Source organism: Pristiophorus japonicus, chromosome 17 (genome assembly GCF_044704955.1).
Source record: "Pristiophorus japonicus isolate sPriJap1 chromosome 17, sPriJap1.hap1, whole genome shotgun sequence".
NCBI classification, from domain to species: domain Eukaryota; kingdom Metazoa; phylum Chordata; class Chondrichthyes; family Pristiophoridae; genus Pristiophorus; species Pristiophorus japonicus.
Window position 1 is genome coordinate 215,552 of NC_091993.1, and position 20,951 is coordinate 236,502.

General features: G+C 45.5%; 1 protein-coding gene across 9 annotated transcripts in view; it reads right to left on the reverse strand.

The window, feature by feature from the left end:
* Positions 1 to 20,951, reverse strand: part of LOC139227503 (transmembrane 6 superfamily member 1-like) — a 100,412-nt gene that overhangs the window by 56,954 nt on the left and 22,507 nt on the right. For 6 of the 9 annotated variants that reach the window (XM_070858273.1, XM_070858270.1, XM_070858272.1 and 3 more), the window contains 2 exons: positions 8,975 to 9,078; positions 8,741 to 8,838 (listed from right to left, as the gene is read on the reverse strand). In XM_070858273.1, coding sequence (XP_070714374.1) covers positions 8,741 to 8,838; positions 8,975 to 9,026 — 150 coding nt within the window. In that variant the 5' untranslated portion in view covers positions 9,027 to 9,078. Of the gene's footprint in view, positions 1 to 8,740; positions 8,839 to 8,974; positions 9,079 to 12,150; positions 12,676 to 20,951 lie in introns of those variants that run through there. The other 3 variants (XM_070858275.1, XM_070858268.1, XM_070858267.1) reach the window with 3 other exon arrangements.

A 20,951-nucleotide genomic window follows, 5' to 3' on the forward strand; every position in this document is an offset into this window, starting at 1 on the left:
ACATCCTCAAAAAATTCCAGAAGATTTGTCAAGCATGATTTCCCTTTCACAAATCCATGCTGACTTGGACCTATCATGTCACCATTTTCCAAATGCGCTGCTATGACATCCTTAATAATTGATTCCATCATTTTACCCACTACTGAGGTCAGGCTGACCGGTCTATAATTCCCTGCTTTCTCTCTCCCTCCTTTTTTAAAAAGTGGGGTTACATTGGCTACCCTCCACTCCATAGGAACTGATCCAGAGTCAATGGAATGTTGGAAAATGACTGTCAATGCATCCGCTATTTCCAAGGCCACTTCCTTAAGTACTCTGGGATGCAGTCCATCAGGCCCTGGGGATTTATCGGCCTTCAATCCCATCAATTTCCCGACTAATAAAGATTTCCCTCAGTTCCTCCTTCTTACTAGACCCTCTGACCCCTTTTATATCCGGAAGGTTGTTTGTGTCCTCCTTAGTGAATACCGAACCAAAGCACTTGTTCAATTGGTCTGCCATTTCTTTGTTCCCCGTTATGACTTCCCCTGATTCTGACTGCAGGGGACCTACGTTTGTCTTTATTAACCTTTTTCTCTTTACATATCTATAGAAACTTTTGCAATCCGCCTTAATGTTCCCTGCAAGCTTCTTCTCGTAATCCATTTTCCCTGCCCTAATCAAACCCTTTGTCCTGCTCTGCTGAGTTCTAAATTTCTCCCAGTCCCCGGGTTCGCTGCTATTTCTGGCCAATTTGTATGCCACTTCCTTGGCTTTAATACTATCCCTGATTTCCCTCGATAGCCACGGTTGAGCCACCTTCCCTTTTTTATTTTTACGCCAGACAGAAATGTACAGTTGTTGTAATTCATCCATGCGGTCTCTAAATGTCTGCCATTGCCCATCCACAGTCAACCCCTTGAGTATCATTCGCCAATCTATCCTAGCCAATTCACGCCTCATACCTTCAAAGTTACCCTTCTTTAAGTTCTGGACCATGGTCTCTGAATTAACTGTTTCATTCTCCATCCTAATGCAGAATTCCACCATATTATGGTCACTCTTCCCCAAGGGGCCTCGCACAATGAGATTGCTAATTAATCCTCTCTCATTACACAACACCCAGTCTAAGATGGCCTCCCCCCTCGTTGGTTCCTCGACATATTGGTCTAGAAAACCATCCCTTATGCACTCCAGGAAATCCTCCTCCACCGTATTGCTTCCAGTTTGGCTAGCCCAATCTATGTGCATATTAAAATCACCCATTATAACTGCTGCACCTTTATTGCATGCACCCCTAATTTCCTGTTTGATGCACTCCCCAACATCACTACTACTGTTTTGAGGTCGGTACACAACTCCCACTAACGTTTTTTGCCCTTTGGTGTTCTGCAGCTCTACCCATATAGATTCCACATCATCCAAGCTAATGTCTTTCCTAACTATTGCATTAATCTCCTCTTTAACCAGCAATGCTACCCCACCTCCTTTTCCTTTTATTCTATCCTTCCTGAATGTTGAATACCCCTGGATGTTGAGTTCCCAACCCTGAACATCCCGGAGCCACGTCTCCGTAATCCCAATCACATCATATTTGTTAACATCTATTTGCACAGTTAATTCATCCACATGATTGCGGATACTCCTTGCATTAAGACACAAAGCCTTCAGGCTTGTTTTTTTAACACCCTTTGTCCTTTTAGAATTTTGCTGTACAGTGGCCCTTTTTGTTCTTTGCCTTGGGTTTCTCTGCCCTCCACTTTTCCTCATCTCCTTTCTGTCTTTTGCTTTTGCCTCCTTTTTGTCTCCCTCTGTCTCCCTGCATTGGTTCCCATCCCCCTGCCATATTAGTTTAATTCCTCCCCAACAGCACTAGCAAACACTCCCCCTAGGACATTGGTTCCGGTCCTGCCCAGGTGCAGACCGTCCGGTTTGTACTGGTCTCACCTCCCCCAGAACCGGTTCCAATGCCCCAGGAATTTGAATCCCTCCCTGCTGCACCACTGCTCAAGCCACGTATTCATCTGCGCTATCCTGCAATTCCTACTCTGACTAGCACGTGGTACTGGTAACAATCCCGAGATTACTACTTTTGAGGTCCTACTTTTTAAATTTAGCTCCTTAAATTCATTTCGTAGGACCTCATCCCTTTTTTTACCTATGTCGTTGGTACCAATGTGCACCACGACAACAGGCTGTTCTCCCTCCCATTTCAGAATGTCCTGCACCCGCTCCGAGACATCCTTGACCCTTGCACCAGGGAGGCAACATACCACCCTGGAGTCTCGGTTGCGGCCGCAGAAACGCCTATCTATTCCCCTCACCATTGAATCCCCTATCACTATCGTGCTCCCACTCTTTTTCCTGCCCTCCTGTGCAGCAGAGCCAGCCACGGTGCCATGAACTTGACTGCTGCTGCCCTCCCCTGATGAGTCATTCCCCCCCAACAGTACTCAAAGCGGTGTATCTGTTTTGCAGGGGGATGACCACAGGGGACCCCTGCACTACCTTCCTTGCACTACTCTTCCTGCTGGTCTTCCATTCCCTATCTGGCTGTGGACCCTTCTCCTGCGGTAAGACCAACTCACTACACATGATACTCACGTCATTCTCAGCATCGTGGATGCTCCAGAGTGAATCCACCCTCAGCTCCAATTCCGCAACGCGGACCGTCAGGAGCTCGAGGCGGATACACTTCCCGCACACGTAGTCGTCAGGGACACCGGAAGTGTCCCTGAGTTCCCACATGGTACAGGAGGAGCATAACACCCGACCGAGCTGTCCTGCCATGACTTAACCCTTCGATACACTTTACATCACGATGAAGGCAATTGGCAGGCAATCGTGATGTAAACAGGGTCATTTACATCAATACATTGCGCCCTCGCATTCCTGTCATGGTAGTCATATTGTGACTGGTGCCTGCTCTCGATAATTTCTTTCATGGTGGGGTGTATAAGGGATAACCGGGTTTTGAGCGTCCTTTTCATTAGCAGCTCTGCGGGTGGAACCCCTGTGAGGGAGTGTGGTCGGGATCTGTAGGCCAACAGGAGGCGTGATAAGCAGCATTGTAGGGAACCCCCTTGGATTCTGAGCATCCCCTGTTTGATTATCTGCACTGCTCATTCTGCCTGGCCGTTTGAGGCCGGCTTGAACGGTGCCCTTCTAACATGGTTAATTCCATTGCCTGCCATGAAGTCCTGGAATTCAGTGCTTGTGAAGCACGGGCCATTGTCGCTGACCAAGATGTCCGGTAGACCGTGGGTGGCAAACATTGCCCATAGGCTTTCTACTGTGGCAGAAAATGTGCTTGAATTTAAAGTGTCACACTCGATCCATTTGGAGTGGGCGTCGACTACAACCAAAAACATTTTCCCCATGAAAGGACCTGCGTAGTCCACATGGATGCGTGACCAAGGCTTGGCGGGCCATGGCCAGGGGCTAAGGGGGGCTTCCCTGGGCGCATTGCCCAGCTGAGCACACGTGTTGCACCTGCGAACAAAGTTCCAGATCTGCGTCTATCCCTGGCCACCAAACGTGTGACCTGGCAATTGCCTTCATCGTGACAATGCCCGGGTGCCCATTGTGGAGTTCTCTGATGAACACCTCTCTGCCCATCTGGGGCATGACTACGCGGTTTCCCCATAGTTGGCAATCGGCCTGAATCGAGAGTTCATCCCTGCGCCTGTGAAATGGTTTAAATTCCTCAGGGCATGCCCTGTACGTGGCTGCCCAGTCCCCATTCAGGACACATTTCTTGACTAGAGACAATAGTGGGTCTCTATTTGTCCAGACTTTAATCTGACGGGCTGTCACGGGTGAGCCTTCGCTTCCGAAAGCTTCAACAGCCATGACCATCTCAGCAGCATGCGCGGTAGCCCCCTCAGTGGTGGCTAGTGGGAGCCTGCTGAGTGCATCGGCGCAGTTTTCGGTGCCTGGTCTGTGCCGAATTGTGTAGTCATAGGTGGCTAACGTGAGTGCCCACCTCTGTATGCGGGCCGATGCGTTTGCATTTATGGCCTTGTTGTCGGCCAAAAGGGACGTTAGGGGTTTGTGATCTGTCTCCAGCTCAAATTTCCTGCCAAACAGGTACTGGTGCATTTTCTTTACCGCATATACACATGCGAGCGCCTCCTTTTCTACCATCCCATAGCCCCTTTCTGCCTGGGACAGACTTCTGGAGGCAGAAGCTACTGGCTGTAACTGACCCTTGGCATTGACATGCTGCAACAAACACCCGACACCATAGGACGATGCATCGCCCGTTAACACAAGTTTCTTACATGGGTCATATAGCGTTAACAGATTGTTGGAACATAACAATTTGCGTGCTCTATTAAAAGCCTTTTCCTGGCTGTCCCCCCAGACCCATTTGCGACCTTTGCATAGGAGCACGTGTGGCGGCTCTAGCAGCATGCTCAATTTGGGAAGTTACCAAAATAGTTCAGGAGTCCCAGGAATGAACGCAGCTCCGTCATGTTATGGGGTCTGGGTGCTCTCGGGATCGCTTCCTCTGGAGCTAGGAAGATGCACTTCGCCTTTTTCAGTCGCAGCCCTACCCGGTCCAGTCTGCGTAGCCCCTCCTCCAGGTTGTGGAGGTGTTCTTCAGTATCGTAACCCGTGATGAGGATGGCGTCCTGAAAAACCACCGTCCCTGGAATCGATTTGAGGAAGCTTTCCATATTTCATTGGAAGATCGCGGCGGCCAAGCGAATCCCGAACGGACATCTGTTATACTCAAACATCCCCTTGTGTGTTGTGATGGTGGTCAGCTTCTTCGACTCACTCGCCAGCTCCTGGGTCATGTAAGCTGAGGTCAAGTCCAATTTTGAAAAAAGTTTGCCACCGGATAGCGTCGCAAAGAGGTCCTCCGCTCTCGGTAGCGGGTACTGGTCTTGGACCAATTGATGGTGGCCTTGTAATCGCTACATATCCTGACCGACCCATCCGCCTTGAGCACCAGCAAAATCGGGCTCGCCCAGTCACTGAATTCAACTGGCGAGATGATGCCTTCCCTCAGCAGGCGGTCCAATTCGCCTTCTATCTTTTCCCGCATCACGTACGGCACCGCTCTGGCCTTGTGGTGTACTGGCCTGGCGTCCGGGTTTATATGAATCACTACCTTGGCCCCCATGAAAGTGCCAATGCTGGGTTGAAATAATGAGTCAAATTTGTCCAGGATCTGTGAGCATGATACTTGCTCCACAGAGGAAATTGCATTGACATCGCTCCATTTCCAGCTCCTCCCCGGTAGTGCGGGACCGTCCCCTGGGACAATCCAGAGTGGCACTCTGTTCTCCGAATCTTTGTGGGTCACGACTACCGTGGCGCTGCCTAGCACCGGAATGATCTGCTTTGTGTAAATCCGTAGCTGTGCGTCAATCGGCGATAATTTTGGCCTCCTGGCCTTGGACGCCCACAACTTTTCGAACTGTTTGATACCCATCAGGGACTGGCTGGCCCCCGTGTCTAGCTCCATTGATACTGGGATGCCATTGAGGAGCACTTTCATCATTATCGGTGGCGTCCTGGTGTATGAACTGTATACGTGCTCCACATGAACTCGCTGAACTTCAGCTTCCAGCGATTTTCCCCAGCGTTCATTTCTGCAATTTCTGCAGGTATTTTGCTCACCTCTACAAACTCCGGCTGAGTGTATGCCTCCACACCTCCAGCATGAGCTGCGGTTTGAAACAAAAGGTCCCTTGCCAGTCGATCGTCCCTGACTGCCTCTGTTATTGCTCGTGGCCATGCTCGCGTGGTTTAAATCCCAGTTTCTTGTCGCCATTGATACTTGCTTACTATACAGTATAAATGCACACAAGGCCCATGCTTGAGAGAAGGTCAGTCTGTGACCTGTTCTTTATTTCATAGCACTCAAGTGCAGGAAGTGGGTGGAGCTTCCCCTTTTATATCTGAAGGTCTAGGTTAGGAGTGTCTCCCACAAGTTCACCATCTAGTGGTCATTGTTCTCAGTGTACAACTTAGGTCAGTTTATACATGGGTTACAATGCTGGTTGAATACATGACAGCTCCCAGTCCAGCAATGCAATAAATTGAACATTTTTATCCTTGTGTTCAAGTTATTCCATGGCCTTACCCCTCCCTATCTCTACAACCCTACGAGGACTATGTGTTCCTCCAATTCTCGCCTCTTGTGCATCCTCGATTTTTTTCGCCCCTCTATTGGTGGCCTTGCCTTCAGCTGTCTGGGCCTTAAGCTCTGGAATTCCCCCCTATAGCTCTCAGCCTCTCTACCTCCCTCTTCTTTAAGATACTGTTTAAAACCTACAATCTCCTTATGTGGCTCAGTATCAAGGCTCTATTTTGATATGGTGAAGTATTGCTTTCCACAGTTTAATTCATGATGAAAAATCTCTGTAATTGGCAACCCTGTAATGTGCTTCCATTCTACGGAATCGTAAAAGTTTTACAGCACGGAAGGAGGCCATTCGTCCGCCCGGGCCTGTACTGCATCTTTGCTGAAGCAATCCTAAACAAATCACACTGCCCAGCTCTTTCGCCACAGCTCTGTATCTTTCTCTGCTTCAAATGTTTATCAAATATAGATACGAGAGAGGGAGGGGAAGAGGAGAGTGGGGAGAAGAGGGGTGAATGTCTCAAGTTTACAAATTCTTATTCTCATATTTAAATCACTTCATGGCCTAGTCCCTCCTTCTCTCTGTAACTCCCCCAGTCCTACTCCCGCACCCCCCACAAGAATTCTCCTTTCCTCTGATTGGCCTATTGTGTAACCCTGTCATCTTTAATACCAAGGCGCCTGTCTCTGGAATTCCTAATCCCCTCCACCTCCTTTAAGATCCTCCTTAAATCCCACCTCTTTGAACAAGCTTGAAAAATAAGGGAAAGTTCTCTCCATTCATTATTTGTAGCAAAATAATAAATGTGATCTTTATACATGGGTTTATGATTTCACTAAAAATAGTGGAAAGGAAATCTTCACCCAAGGTTATTAAAAGGATAAAGGAAATACAAGTTTTCTCTGCCAAGCATAGTCATTCCTACATTCAGTGAGCAAAGAGAGACATTATTTCCTGGAAGTCTGTCATTAAATCCCTCACCATTGGAAAAATGCTTGTGTCTACAACTTAATTTGATTCAACTCAACTGACACACACTGAATACAGTATAATTAGGGAGAATTGGGGGCCGATATATGAGAATTGACTTCTCAAAAATATTGCATCATTAGTAAATCATTTTGTTTTTGAGAATCTTAGTCTCAACCATATTATCATAGGTCACCACTCAACGTAGTACCCCTACAGGATAGGGCTCCTTTCTGACTCAATCTAGCAGGTAAAGATTGTGCTGCAGACAAGACTGATTCTCAAAGTCTAAGAACATACATAAGAACATAAGAATTTGGAACAGGAGTAGGCCATCTAGCCCCTCAAGCCTGCTCCGCCATTCAATAAGATCATGGCTGATCTGGCCGTGGACTCAGCTCCACTTACCCGCCCTCTCCCCGTAACCCTTAATTCCCTTATTGGTTAAAAATCTATCTATCTGTGACTTGAATACATTCAATGAGCTAGCCTCAACTGCTTCCGTGGGCAGAGAATTCCACAGATTCACAACCCTCTGGGAGAAGAAATTCCTTCTCAACTCGGTTTTAAATTGGCTCCCCTGTATTTTGAGGCTGTGCCCCCTAGTTCTAGTCTCCCCTACCAGTGGAAACAACCTCTCTGCCTCTATCTTGTCTATCCCTTTCATGATTTTAAATGTTTCTATAAGATCACCCCTCATCCTTCTGAACTCCAACGAGTAAAGACCCAGTCTACTCAATCTATCATCATAAGGTAACCCCCTCATCTCCGGAATCAGCCTAATGAATCGTCTCTGTACCCCTTCCAAAGCCAGCATATCCTTCCTTAAGTAAGGTGACCAAAACTGCACGCTGTACTCCAGGTGCAGCCTTACCAATACCCTATACAGTTGCAGCAGGACCTCCCTGCTTTTGTACTCCATCCCTCTCGCAATGAAGGCCAACATTCCATTCGCCTTCCTGATTACTTGCTGCACCTGCAAACTAACTTTTTGGGATTCATGCACAAGGACCCCCAGGTCCCTCTGCACCGCAGCATGTTGTAATTTCTCCCCATTCAAATAATATTCCCTTTTTCTGTTTTTTTCCCCCCCCAAGGTGGATGACCTCATACTTTCCGACATTGTATTCCATCTGCCAAACCTTAGCCCATTCACTTAACCTATCCAAATCTCTTTGCAGCCTCTCTGTGTCCTCTACACAACCCGCTTTCCCACTAATCTTTGTGTCATTTGCAAATTTTTTTACACTACATTCTGTCCCCTCTTCCAGGTCATCAATGTATATTGTAAACAGTTGTGGTCCCAGCACCGATCCCTGTGGCACACCACCACTAACCACCGATTTCCAACCCATTTATCCCAACTCTCTGCTTTCTGTTAGCCAGCCAATTCTCTATCCATGCTAATACATTTCCTCTGACTCCGCGTACCTTTATCTTCTGCAGTAACCTTTTGTGTGGCACCTTATCGAATGCCTTTTGGAAATCTAAATACACCACATCCATCGGTACATCTCTATCCACCATGCTCGTTATAGCCTAAGGGATATTTTGATTTTGGCCGATATTGATTTCAATGGAAATGAAACCCAGGAGAGATGTAGAATGGGGTGACAGATCCGATATCGCCCGTTTCACACTACCGTTCAAAGTCAAAACTATCCCTTAAATCCATAGCTGTTTTTGCTTACCTCTTTCAAGAAATGGGTCATGAATCCATCAATGATTCCATCCTGCTCAAGTCCTACAATGAGGTCCACTACACCGGTAAATGCAAACACTGCATAAACTACCGTGAAAGAAAAGTACACAATTATCATGCGGTCTATTTTTCCAAAGTATAAATTGTGCACAATCGATTGGATTGGTATATGATTATTTTCACCATAATTCAATGTTTCTTTCTTTCTTTCAGTAATACTCACCAAAGAATAAAGGGTCCTTCGGAGGTTTCTTTTTTACCAGAAAAAATGCCATTATTGCAATCGAAATCAAGACCAACAATGCAACAATAAGGATTGTCCAGGAGCTACCAAAGGAAAAATAAAAGTCAACTGGTTCAAAAAAAGTTTCATTTCATTCGGTATTTTGTTAAAGAGTCTGATTTTTAATTATAGAAAAAATGTAACCATGTCATTCAACAGCAACAACTTGCATTTCTATAGTGCCTTTAATGTAGTAAAACGACCCGAGGTGCTTCCCAGGAGAGCTATCAAACAAAATTTGACACCGACTCACACATTAGGGCAAGGCTTGGTCAAAGAGGTAGGTTAAAAAGAGCGTCTTAAAGAAGGAAAGAGAGGTTTGTGGAGGGAATTCCAGAGTTTGGGGCTCAGGAGCTGAAAGCACAGCCACCAATGGTGGAGTAATTAAAATTGGGGAATTGCATAGAATTAATAGCATAGAATTAAAAGATTAGAAAGTTATACTGATTGGGTTAGATGAAGAGGGAAGGGGAAAGAACAGCCGCTTGGACTAACTCTCCGAGTCACTATCTGGTCACTCCCACGATTAAAACACGCTCAGCTCGTTCCCATGGTTAAACTGCCCAACACTCATCACTCAAGAGTCACACATGAAGAATGGCCAAAAGTGACATGGGACTGAAGGATCATTGTTTCCTCTGGGACTATAACCGACGAGGTCCCACCTTCAGAAGACTGGCATGGACAGTTGAAGGGGGAAATAGAATATATAAATTCAGCTATCGAAGAATTTAGACGTTAACGTATGAAGAGTTGGATTCTTAAAAACTCAATCGTCAAGTAGTGTCCAGTAGTATAGGTAATTGGGAACAAGTTTCATCACCTGATTACACAATACCTTCTTCTTAAAAGCAGGTATAATTCAGTTCACAAACTTCAGTGCAGTACTGAGGGAGTGCTGCACTATAGGAGGTGCCATCTTTAGGATGAGACATTAAATCGAAGCCCCATCTGCTCTCTCAGGTGGATGTAAAAGATCCCATGGCACTATTTCAAAGAAGAACAGGGACGTTATCCCCGCTGTCCTGGACAACATTTATCCCTCAACCAACATTACTAAAACCAATTATCTGGTCGTTATCACATTGCTGTTTGTGGGACCTTGCTGTGCGTAAATTGGCTGCTGTGTTTCCTATATTGCAACAGTTACTACACTTCACAAAGTACTCATTGGCTGTAAAGTGCTTTAAGACATCATGAGATTGTGAAAGGTGCTATATAAATGCAAGTTCTTTCTTTCATCTTCAAAATCCACTTAAAAAATTGTGCGTTTAAATATTACACACAAATAATGCGAGTACCCTGTATTTGTTTGTGTTAAAATAAGATTCTCCTAAACAAAATACAGAATCAACTTAAAAGTCCAGTTTCCACAATTCTACATATCATACACTAGTTGGGCTTTTGTTGAAACATCCAGGATTAATGCCAGGAATTTCCTCGAGATTTCTCCCACTCCGCCAACGTAACTTCGGCGCAAACCCTGTCTACATCCTTAAAATGACATTTCTGCCAAAATTAGAGTGACGGAGCAAGAGGATCGTAAAGAAATTCAGCCCCAGCACTTTGTAAGACAAAAAAAAACTTGTATTTATATAGCGTCTTTAACATAGTAAAATATCACAAAGCGCTTTGTAGGAGAATTATCGAACAAAATTCGGCACCGAGCCACATAACGATACTAGGGCAGGTGACCAAAAGTTTGGTCAAAGATGTAGGTTTTAGAGAGCGAGTTAAACCAGGAGACAGAGGTAGAGGGGTTTAGGGAGCGAATGTCAGAGAACCATTGCCAAATTGAAGTTTGCGCTTGTACAATTGAAGTTACATATGTAAAGGAACCAGCAACACGCTCAGCTCCTTAAGGTAACGGGCAGCTGAACTCTATGGATCATGAGGTTCCCAAGTTCAATCCCTGGCTATTATAAGGTAATTTCAGCCAGGATAGCGATGTGGAACATCACAATTCGATTCAGAGCCCCTAAACTAGCGATGTGAAAATGCGCCAGGGATCCTGCTGCAGATCTTTATCCAGCAAACTGCTGGAAGCGCAGATGTGAACTGGGGCAACCTGTGCTTTGATGCCTCTGCAAACCTGCCAACACTCAAAGTCCACTGGGGTAGGTATCGGAGGACAACTAACACCTAGAGAGAACTTGCATTTATATAGCGCCTTCCACAATCTCAAGATGTCCCAAAGCATTTTACAGTCAATTAAGTATTTTTGAACTGTAGTCACTGTTGTAATGTAGGAAACGTGGCAGCCAATTTGCATATAGCAAGCTCCCACAAAATCCAATGAGATAATGACCAGCTGATCTGTTTTAGATGTTGGTTGAGGGATAAATATTGGCCAAGACACCGGGGAGAACTCCGCTGCTCCTCTTCAAATAGCACCGTGGGATCTTTTACGACCACCTGAGAAGGATGGGGGTAAGAAAGGGAGAGAAAATGCTCCAGAAACTGAAGAAAAAAGTAAGCGGTACAGGACTAAAAATGTAGGTAAAGTTCAAATTCCACACTTGACCAAAATTAGGCTGGTGATAAATTTACTTACAAAATAAGTGTTTGATACAATTAATATTTCAGCAGTGACAATACATTGCAGGAGTTTATCCACAAGCACTTCAGGTCTTAGAGGACTGATTACAGTCTTTCCTCAAGTAAAAAAAAAGCCACATACTAATGATGTAATATTCCAGATATAAGTATATATTGCTGCACATAATGCAGACCCATAAGTTCTATCTGCCAGCAATTCTAGCAGACAGAATAAGTAGGAAGGAAGATTCGACAGAAGACTAATCAGATTTTTTTTAAGCTGCTTAATACAAAAACAACAAAGCTTATTTTGGCCCGGTATGATACACAGATGACAAATGCCAGCTAAAATGGTATTGGGCACAAGTCTGAACGCTCGGTGTTCACTGTATCAAGTTCCTGTGCTTGTTAAACAATGCTGAACAGCTTGCTACATGTTTGCCACACACAACCCTTCCTGCATCCGCTACTTTAATGGACTTTTCAACAATAACATGACTTCCTCAATTTTGCTGCACTTCAACACAGCACAACGACAACAGACACAAGGGCGAGCCTACATACCAGCACCGACTTACCTGCTGTTTGTAGATAAGACATTAAACAGATAGGTCACCGGAATTGACAGGAGAGATAACACAAAGACCCTAGTGGCAGAGGAAGCAGTCATTTCTTTTGCATAGATATGAACTATTATTAGTCGTAATTGCAATTGCTTTGTTATTTTCAAAAAACTATTCAGCTGCAATTCCGTTATATGGGACTCCAGTATGTGTGCTCTCTCCCTGGCTCCTGTCAAGGTTATCACAAAGGGAGCCAGAGAATGTATTACTCCTTCCAACCAGAACTGCAACTGCAACTTCCTCTCTCTCTCTCCTCTCTCACCCAGGCTTCAAAGGGCAAAGCAGCCAAATAATATTAGTAAAAAAATAATAATGCGAGCCCAGTGGTTGTCCTGGGGACCCGGTTCGCTGTGGGATGAAGGTTCTGCACTCAACACACAAAAGCTGCTGCTTCTGATTCCCCCAATCACAATCACATTCCCGCTGAAGGCTGGAAGAGCTCCAGGTCCCTGAACGTCAGTACACCGCCCTGCTGTCACTCACAGCCCGGGCAAACCACACACCAGAGACCTTTTGGTTCCGCTGTGTGTTTTCTTGCAGAGTGTATTTAGGACAATGACAAAGCATCGTGCATTTGATATTGAGATTTTGCATGTATTATTTTTGCACGACCTTCATCTATGCAGCTTGCAACCTCCTTTGTGTTAAAATCAATGAATGACTCGTCATCATTATTAAAAGGTAACAGCCCCCCCCCCCACACCCCTTCTTAAAGGGGCACAACCAATAAACTGTGAATTATACCATGTTTTAAATGAAACTCGACAAGTCAAATTAAAATATGGTCCCGGGGGGTGATGATGCACTCCAGTGCCCACTGATCGCGGAAGACTTCAAGCGTGCCGGAGGACACCACGTGCTCCATCTCCATGGACACCCAAACGCAAACGTAGCCGCGAAAGAGGAGAAGACAGTCAGGCTGAATGACTCGCTCAACCGCTCGTTGCCTGGACCATTTAGTGGCCACCTTGGCCAGACCCAGGATCAATCCTACAAGGAGGCCCTCCGACTTGTCCACTTCCCTACATCTGTGCAGATTGCAGCCGTCTTAAAGTTAAAACGTGGCCCTTTCTCTCTCCACGCTTTCCTCCCTCTGTGACCAGGGTCGCAGGAACTTCTTGTATGTCAAGCAAGGTGCCCTCATATTTAGGCACCCGTTTCTAATTGTCTCCCCCCACCCCTTCAAAGTCATGTTTCCATTTTATATATGTCAATGTTTGCTGATGAGACCAAATTAGAGAACAAGACACAGTGAGAGAGAAGGAGCCTGGCTGGATATATGTGACATATGCAGTTCAAATTTGAAATAGTACATTTTGGGCAAAACAGAATGGAAATATGCTCTAATAGTAAAATTCTTAGTGGAATAGCTCCAGTTAGAAGGATAGAATTTGAATTTACGTAGTGCCTTATCATTTCCTCAACATAAAAACAGGAGTAGGCCATTCAGCCCCTGGAGCTTGTTCTGCTTTTTAATTACATAATGTGTGATCTGTATCTTAACTTTATTTACCTGCATTGGTTCCCTATTGCTTATTACCCTCACCTAACAAAATTTTATCAATCTCAGTTTTGAAATTTTCAATTGACCCCCAGCCTCAACAGCTTTTTGAGGGAGAGAGTTCCAGATTTCCACGACCCTTTGAGTGAACAACGGCTTCCTGACATCATCCCCGAATGGCCAAGCTCTAATTCTAAGGATAAATTTAGGAAGGATATATTGGCCTTGGAGGGCGTGCAGCGCAATTTCACTAGAATGATGCCAGAACTAGACTTATATTCCCTTTAATTATAGAAGGTTAAGGGGCGATCTAGTTGAGATGTTTATGATGATAAAGGATACGATAGAATAGATAGAGAGAAACTTTCTTCTGGTGGGGATGTCCAGAACAAAGAGACTTGGACATATATCGCCACTGGGTCAAAATCCTGAAACTCCCTACCTAACAGCACTGTGGGGGAACCTTCACCACACAGACAGCAACAATTCATGAAGAAGGCTGATCACCACCATCTCAAGGGCATCTTGGGATGGGCAATAAATGTTGGCCTTGCTATCCATCCCCACATCCTGAGAGAGAATAAAAAGCAAATATCGGTTACAGCCTAATGCCACCGCACACATCTGGTGTTTCTAAGGGACATGTATGCCTCAATTCATTGTATTCTGGGGGTGACTGATGTGCTTTTGGCCACAGTCTAGCTAGAGTCTGACTTAGGTGGATGAAAAAGAAGCAGGATTTGTAATACTGTTGCCTTATGATGCACTGGATAAGAATGGTTTCAATGTTAATGGAGCAAATCTTCCTGGAAATGTTAGGGTTAGGGTTAGGGTTAACGTATGCCGTTATTAACGTGCAAGTCGGCCAGCAAATTCAGGTTAGGAGATGTGAGTTGTGAAACTCCAGAACTTGCTGGTCAATTTACACCACTCTGATGTTTGCTTTGCACAAACGGCATCTCGTCCTCAGCCTCCCTATTACATTCATTTCCCATTAAACTCGCCACAGAAAGTTAGGGCTCATAACTAATAGTGCAAGTACCTTTATAATGACAATAATTGTTAATGCAACCTCAATCAATCTCTCCGGCCCAGAAAGGAAACAGTTTAAATTGTTGAGCCTCTGTCTTGCATGTCGTAAATTGTTGTTAGAGATTTAAAAATATCAAATTTAAATGCTTTAATTTTTTTCTTACTTTTCCTTTCAATCTTTTTTTCTTTCTCTCCCTTAATCCAATCTTTCTTTCCCTCTCTTTCAGTACCTGATTTGACTCAAACTTTGCTCCCTTTCCTTCTTTTAAACCCGACTCCCCCCTCCACCCCACCCACCTGATTTTATGTATTTTTCTCTCTCTCTGTTTCCCATGCCAGATGGTAATTATTCTGCCATGCCAGATGGTAATTATTCTGCCATTCACACCCTATCTTGACTCATCTTTTTCTGACTTCTGCCATTACCATCTCAAGTTGGCCCATCATCCCTTTTGTCTCTCTAATCTCTCCTGTCTTCCACCCTATCACAGACCTTCCCTTTTGTACTTCCCTCCCCTCCCCCTTTCAGTGCTCCTTAAGAATCTGTTCATTTCAAACATTTGCCAGTTCTGACGAAGGGTCGTTCACCTGAAGTGTTAACTCTGTTTCACTCCACAGATGCTGCCCGACCTGCTGAGATTTCCAGCATTTTCTGTTTTTATTTCAGATTCCAGCATCCGCAGTATTTTGCTTTTGACTCTTATTAACCCTTCTTCTCCGTCGTTCCTCTGGTTCTTTCTCATTGTTTCAATCTCATTGGTTCGGGAGATAGACTGACGGTTCTACCCTTCAGCAAGGTCCCAGAAGCCCTGTTGCTCTCACCGCGCTGTTATCAGCTCACACTTGCAGCAAGTTACAGCACAAAAAGATTTTGAGCTGAAGTGTGCAGGAAAAGGTTTAACTAATGGGACTTGTCACGCAATGTCCCGCTCCAGCGAGGTCTGTGCCAAATGTATCTGTAACCTGTACAGCGAACAGGCTGAAAAAAAGAACAAAGCCAATGCTGGTCCAGTGGAGCTAACTGTGGTAACATTATGCAGGAGCTCAGCAAGTTGCCCATGGTCAGGACAGATGTGCTTAGAGCAGTACTGAGTCACCCACATAGAGTTACTCAGGATACAGCTGTAGGGTGAGCTGAGCAGGGCTGACAGAGATTTAGCGTGCTGATTCCATACACAACTATATGGTTGCAGACAGAAACCATTAATTTATAGAGCAGGAGTGCTCTCCCTGCTCTACAGCAGTCCCAAAGACAACAACAACTTGTACTTATATAGCATCTTTAACGTAGTAAAACATCCCAAGGCACTTCACAGGTGGGTTATAAGAAACACAATTTGACACCAAGCCTCATAAGGATATATTAGGGCAGATGACCAAAAGCTTGGTCAAAGAGGTAGCTTTTGAGGAATGTCTTAAAGGAGGAAAGAGAGGTAGTGGGAGGGAATTCCAGAACTTAAGGCCCAGGCAGCTGAAGGCACGACCACCAATGGTTGAGCAATTATAGTCAGGGATGCTCAAGTGGGCAGAATTAGAGGAGCAGAGATTTCTCAAAAGGTTGTGGGGCTGGAGGAGATTACAGAGATAGGGAGGGGTGAGGCCATGGCGGGATTTGAAAACAAGGATGAGAATTTTAAAATCGAGAGTTGCTTAACCGGGAGTCAATGTAGGTCACCGAGCACAGGGGTGATGGATGAATAGGACTTGGTTAGGGCATGGGCAGCCGAGTTTTGGATCATCTCATGTTAATGTAGGGTAGAGTGTGGGAGGCCAGCCAGGATTGCATTGGAATAGTCGAGTCTAGAGGTAACAAAGACATGGATGAGGGTTTCAGCAGCAGATGAACTGAGGCAGGGGCGGACATGAGCTATGTTACAGAGGTGGTAATAGGCGGTCTTAGTAATGCTGTGGATAGGTGGTCAGATGACCGCTGCCAGCCCCCCGATTGCCCCCGTCCTGTTCCCCCATCGATCACCTCCCACCTCCAATCACCTCCCTCTCGATCGCCCCCTCCCCCTCGATCACCACCCCCACGATCTACCTCACGGCTGCTGCCGGCAAAGCAGTGGCCCCAAATTCACACCTGCTTTGCTGCCAAGCTGCCTGAGGCACGGGTAGGTGTCCGCAGTCCGTCAGTCCAATATTGAGTGTGCCTGGGACTATCTGTTTCAGTGCAGGAATCATTTCCTGTGCCCGGTTCGTGCTGGCAAGCCAGTGCCATCCAATCTCACCCTGCATTTTTCAAACCTTTGAGGCCTGATTCATTGTTTTCTTAGTATTTGTACCATTATTAACTTATGATGTTCTTGCTTCTATGTAATTAACCTAGTTGTGGGCAAATCCATTAGTTTTAACCTGAATTTAACAGTCTAACAGTATGGTATTTACCATGTTTTAGAGTCATCAGGAGATGCTGGTAGATATCCCAGGTGGTTCCCTGGTGTATTTTGTCTTTGGTGAAGGGTAATTATCAGCCCTTAGACATGCTATCTCAATCAGGGCATGCATAATGGCAAAACTTGCAGGGCTATGGGGTGAGAGCAGAGAAGTGATATTAATTGGATAGCTCGTTCAAAGAGCTGGCAGAACAAGATGGGCCAAACAGCCTCCTTAATGCCTCTATGATCAGAGTGCAGAATTTGATTGGTGGGAGCCTTGGTCTGCTTGTGGAAATTGTCTTTTTGCTGGTGAATAGAAGTTCAGAATCTTGGGAGGAAGCCCGAATGTTAACATTCAGCATCAAATCAAACATAAATCTTCCTGTCCAGGTCTGGCACAAACATCAGTCTCTCTCAAAGGCACAGATAATCTTGTCCCAAACAACATTTTGGCCTCAACATTCTATTTAACACTTTAAGCTATAAAACATTGAAAAAAAAAGTAATCTTTAAAAATATATATTTTCAATTGCTCATGCCTCATTGTTGTTACATTCTGCCCAGCACCATGTGATGGGGTTGCCATGGTGCACTTTGGGTATTGTAGTTTGACAGAAGCAGTTTGACAAGTAAGAGAAAACAAAGAACTTGCATTGATATAGCGCCTTTCAACACCTCAGGAGATCCCAAAGTGCTTTACCGCCAATGAAGTGGAGTCACTGCTATAATGTAGGAAATGCGGCAGCCAATTTGTGCACAGGAAGCTCTCACAAACATCAATGAAATAAATTACCATATCAGCTGTTTTAGTGATGTTGGTTGAGGAACATTCAACACTGCCTCCAGTGCGCCAATGCAGCCTTCGGCCGCCTGAAGAAAAGATTGAAGGCTCCCTCAAAACTGCCACCAAGCTCATGGTCTACAGGGCTGTAGTAATACCCGCCCTCCTGTATGGCTCAGAAACATGGACCATGTACAGTAGACACCTCAAGTCACTGGAGAAATACCACCAACGATGTCTCCGCAAGATCCTACAAATCCCCTGGGAGGATAGACGCACCAACATTAGCGTCCTCGACTAGGCCAACAGCCCCAGCATTGAAGCACTGACCACACTTGATCAGCTCCGCTGGGCAGGCCACGTTGTTCGCATGCCAGACACGAGACTCCCAAAGCAAGCACTCTACTCAGAATTCCTTCACGGCAAGCGAGCCAAAGGTGGGCAGAGGAATAATTACAAGGACACCCTCAAAGCCTCGCTGGTGAAGTGCAACATCCCCATTGACACCTGGGAGTCCCTGGCCAAAGACCACCCCAAATGGAGGAAGTGTATTCGGGAGGGGGCTGAGCACCTCGAGTCTCATCGCCGAGAGCATGCAGATATCAAGCGCAGACAGCGGAAAGAGCGTGCAGAAAACCTATCGTACCCACCCTTTCCCTCAATGACAATCTGTCCCACCTGTGACAGGGACTGTGGTTCTCGTATTGGACTGTTCAGTCATCTAAGGACTCATTTTAAGAGTGGAAGCAAGTCTTCCTCGATTCCAAGGGACTGCCGATGATGATGATGATGATGATGAAATAGTGGCCAAGACACCTGGGAGAACTCCCCTGCTCTTCTCTGAAATGCCGTGGCATCGTTTAAGTCCACCTTAGAGAGCAGATAGGGCTTTGGTTTAATGTCTCATCCGAAAGATGGCACCTCTGAAAAAGTAGCACTCCCTTGGTACTGCACTGGAATACAAGCCTGGATTATGTGCTCACGGCTCTGGAGTGAGACCTGAACCCACAGCAATCTGACTCAGAGATGGGAGTGCAACCCACTGAGCCACTGCTAACACCGAGAAATAATATCGCCATTAAAGGGAATTAAGGGTTACGGGGAGCGGGTGGGTAAGTGGAGCTGAGTCCACGGCCAGATCAGCCATGATCTTATTGAATGGCGGAGCAGGCTCAAGGGGCTAGATGGCCTACTCCTGTTCCTAATTCTTATGTTCTTATGTAGTCCTTGAAGAAAATTTGTTGTGCAATTTAATTGATTGATTCAATGGTATTTGCAGGTTTGCAGGTTTGTAAGCTTGAAAACAAAATTCACGATTTGATTTGTGGTAACTGGTCATTTAGCCTACCCAAATAGTGAATGGATCTGGAGCAAGTCAAACCATATGGCTAACTTAATAGATAGTGGTTGCATTGCAACAGTGGCTGCACTTCAAATGTAATTCATTGGCTGTGAAGTATTTTGGGGCATCCTGGGGACATGAAAAGAGCTATATAAATGCAAGTCCATCTTAAGTCAATCACCATTTTTCGCATTACAGCAGGTGATGCCTTTAAGATGTGCAACGCTAAAGATGCCTGTTAGACACTAAACCTTGACCCTGAAATTCCATCATTGGATATTGGCATTCACCTGAAATGTCTCTGGCTGCTATCTTAAAAGAGGCGTTACTCCATTTAAAATCAATAGGTTAAACAAAGGCCATAGATTTCAATCATTCAATATCTCTAAGATTCAATATTGTTTAAAATGAAAGTTTGTTATAATTATGGTATCAGAATGCTTTACCTACTAATTGGCTTGGTGTCATTGATTGTCTGATTACACTCCTGTGAAGCGCTTTGGGATTGTTGAAGACGCTATATATTTATCATTATTATAAACCGGGAATTCGGTGTAGAATTAGGCACAATCGGTGAAACAATTGATGTCTTACCTTTTGAGTGTCAAACAAGTTACAACTGCTTAATCAGCTTCTAGCTCACAACTCTTTTAAATAATACAATTCAACCACTAGAACCTGCAAACTAACGAAAAACGTTTAAGAAAACCTAACAAATCAAATCAAAATATGAATTCCGGGGGTGATAATGCATTCCAGTCCCTCCGGTTCCCATCTCTCACGGAAGGCCTCGAGCGTGCTGGTGGACACCGCGTGCTCCATCTCCAGGGACACCCGTGTGCGAATGTAGCCGCGGAATAGAGGCAGGCAGTCAGGCCGAACGACTCCCTCGACCGCCCGCTGCCTGGACCGGTTAACAATTGATGTCTTATAACTAGCAACCCCTGACATTAACCACTCATTTAATCACCACATATTAGGCTTGTTAGCAAAACTGAAACCCATGGGATAAAAGGGCCAGTAGCAACATGGATACAAGATTGGCTAAGGGATAGAAAACTCATCATCATCGGCAGTCCCTCGAAGTGAGGATGACTTGCTTCCACGCCAAAAAGAGATGAGTTCACAGATGTTTCAATGAAGGACCTAATATTCCAGGTCCCGAACTACATGTTGAAGGGTGGAAGATGCCTGTGTGTGGATTTTTTTAACGTGGGGTGACCGTTGCACAGCAGCCACCACACGGGCTTGACAGAGCAAGGCTTTGGTCCAGTGGCAAGGATTACCCAAGACAAACTGGAGACCAGCTCTGCTGCACGGACTGAGCGTGCCCACATATCACAGTGTGGGCTGACCCATGCTGCCCCTGGGCCCTCGCCTCTTCTGGGCCCCAGATTTGGGCCAACCTGGGATAGAAAACATAGTTGTGGTGAATGGCTGTTTTGTGGTTTGGAGGGAGGTATACAGTGGCATTCCCCAAGGTACAGTATGAGGACCACTACTGTTTTTTTATACCTAGGTGTCATATTTGACCCCGAGATGAGCCTCCTACCACATATCCGCGCCATCACTAAGGTTGCCTATTTTCACCTCTGTAACATCGCGCAACTTCGCCCCTGCCTCAGCTCATCTGCTGCTGAAACCCTCATCCATGCCTTTGTTACCTCTAGACGTGACTATTCCAATGCACTCCTGGTCAGCCTCCCTAGTTCTACCCTCCGT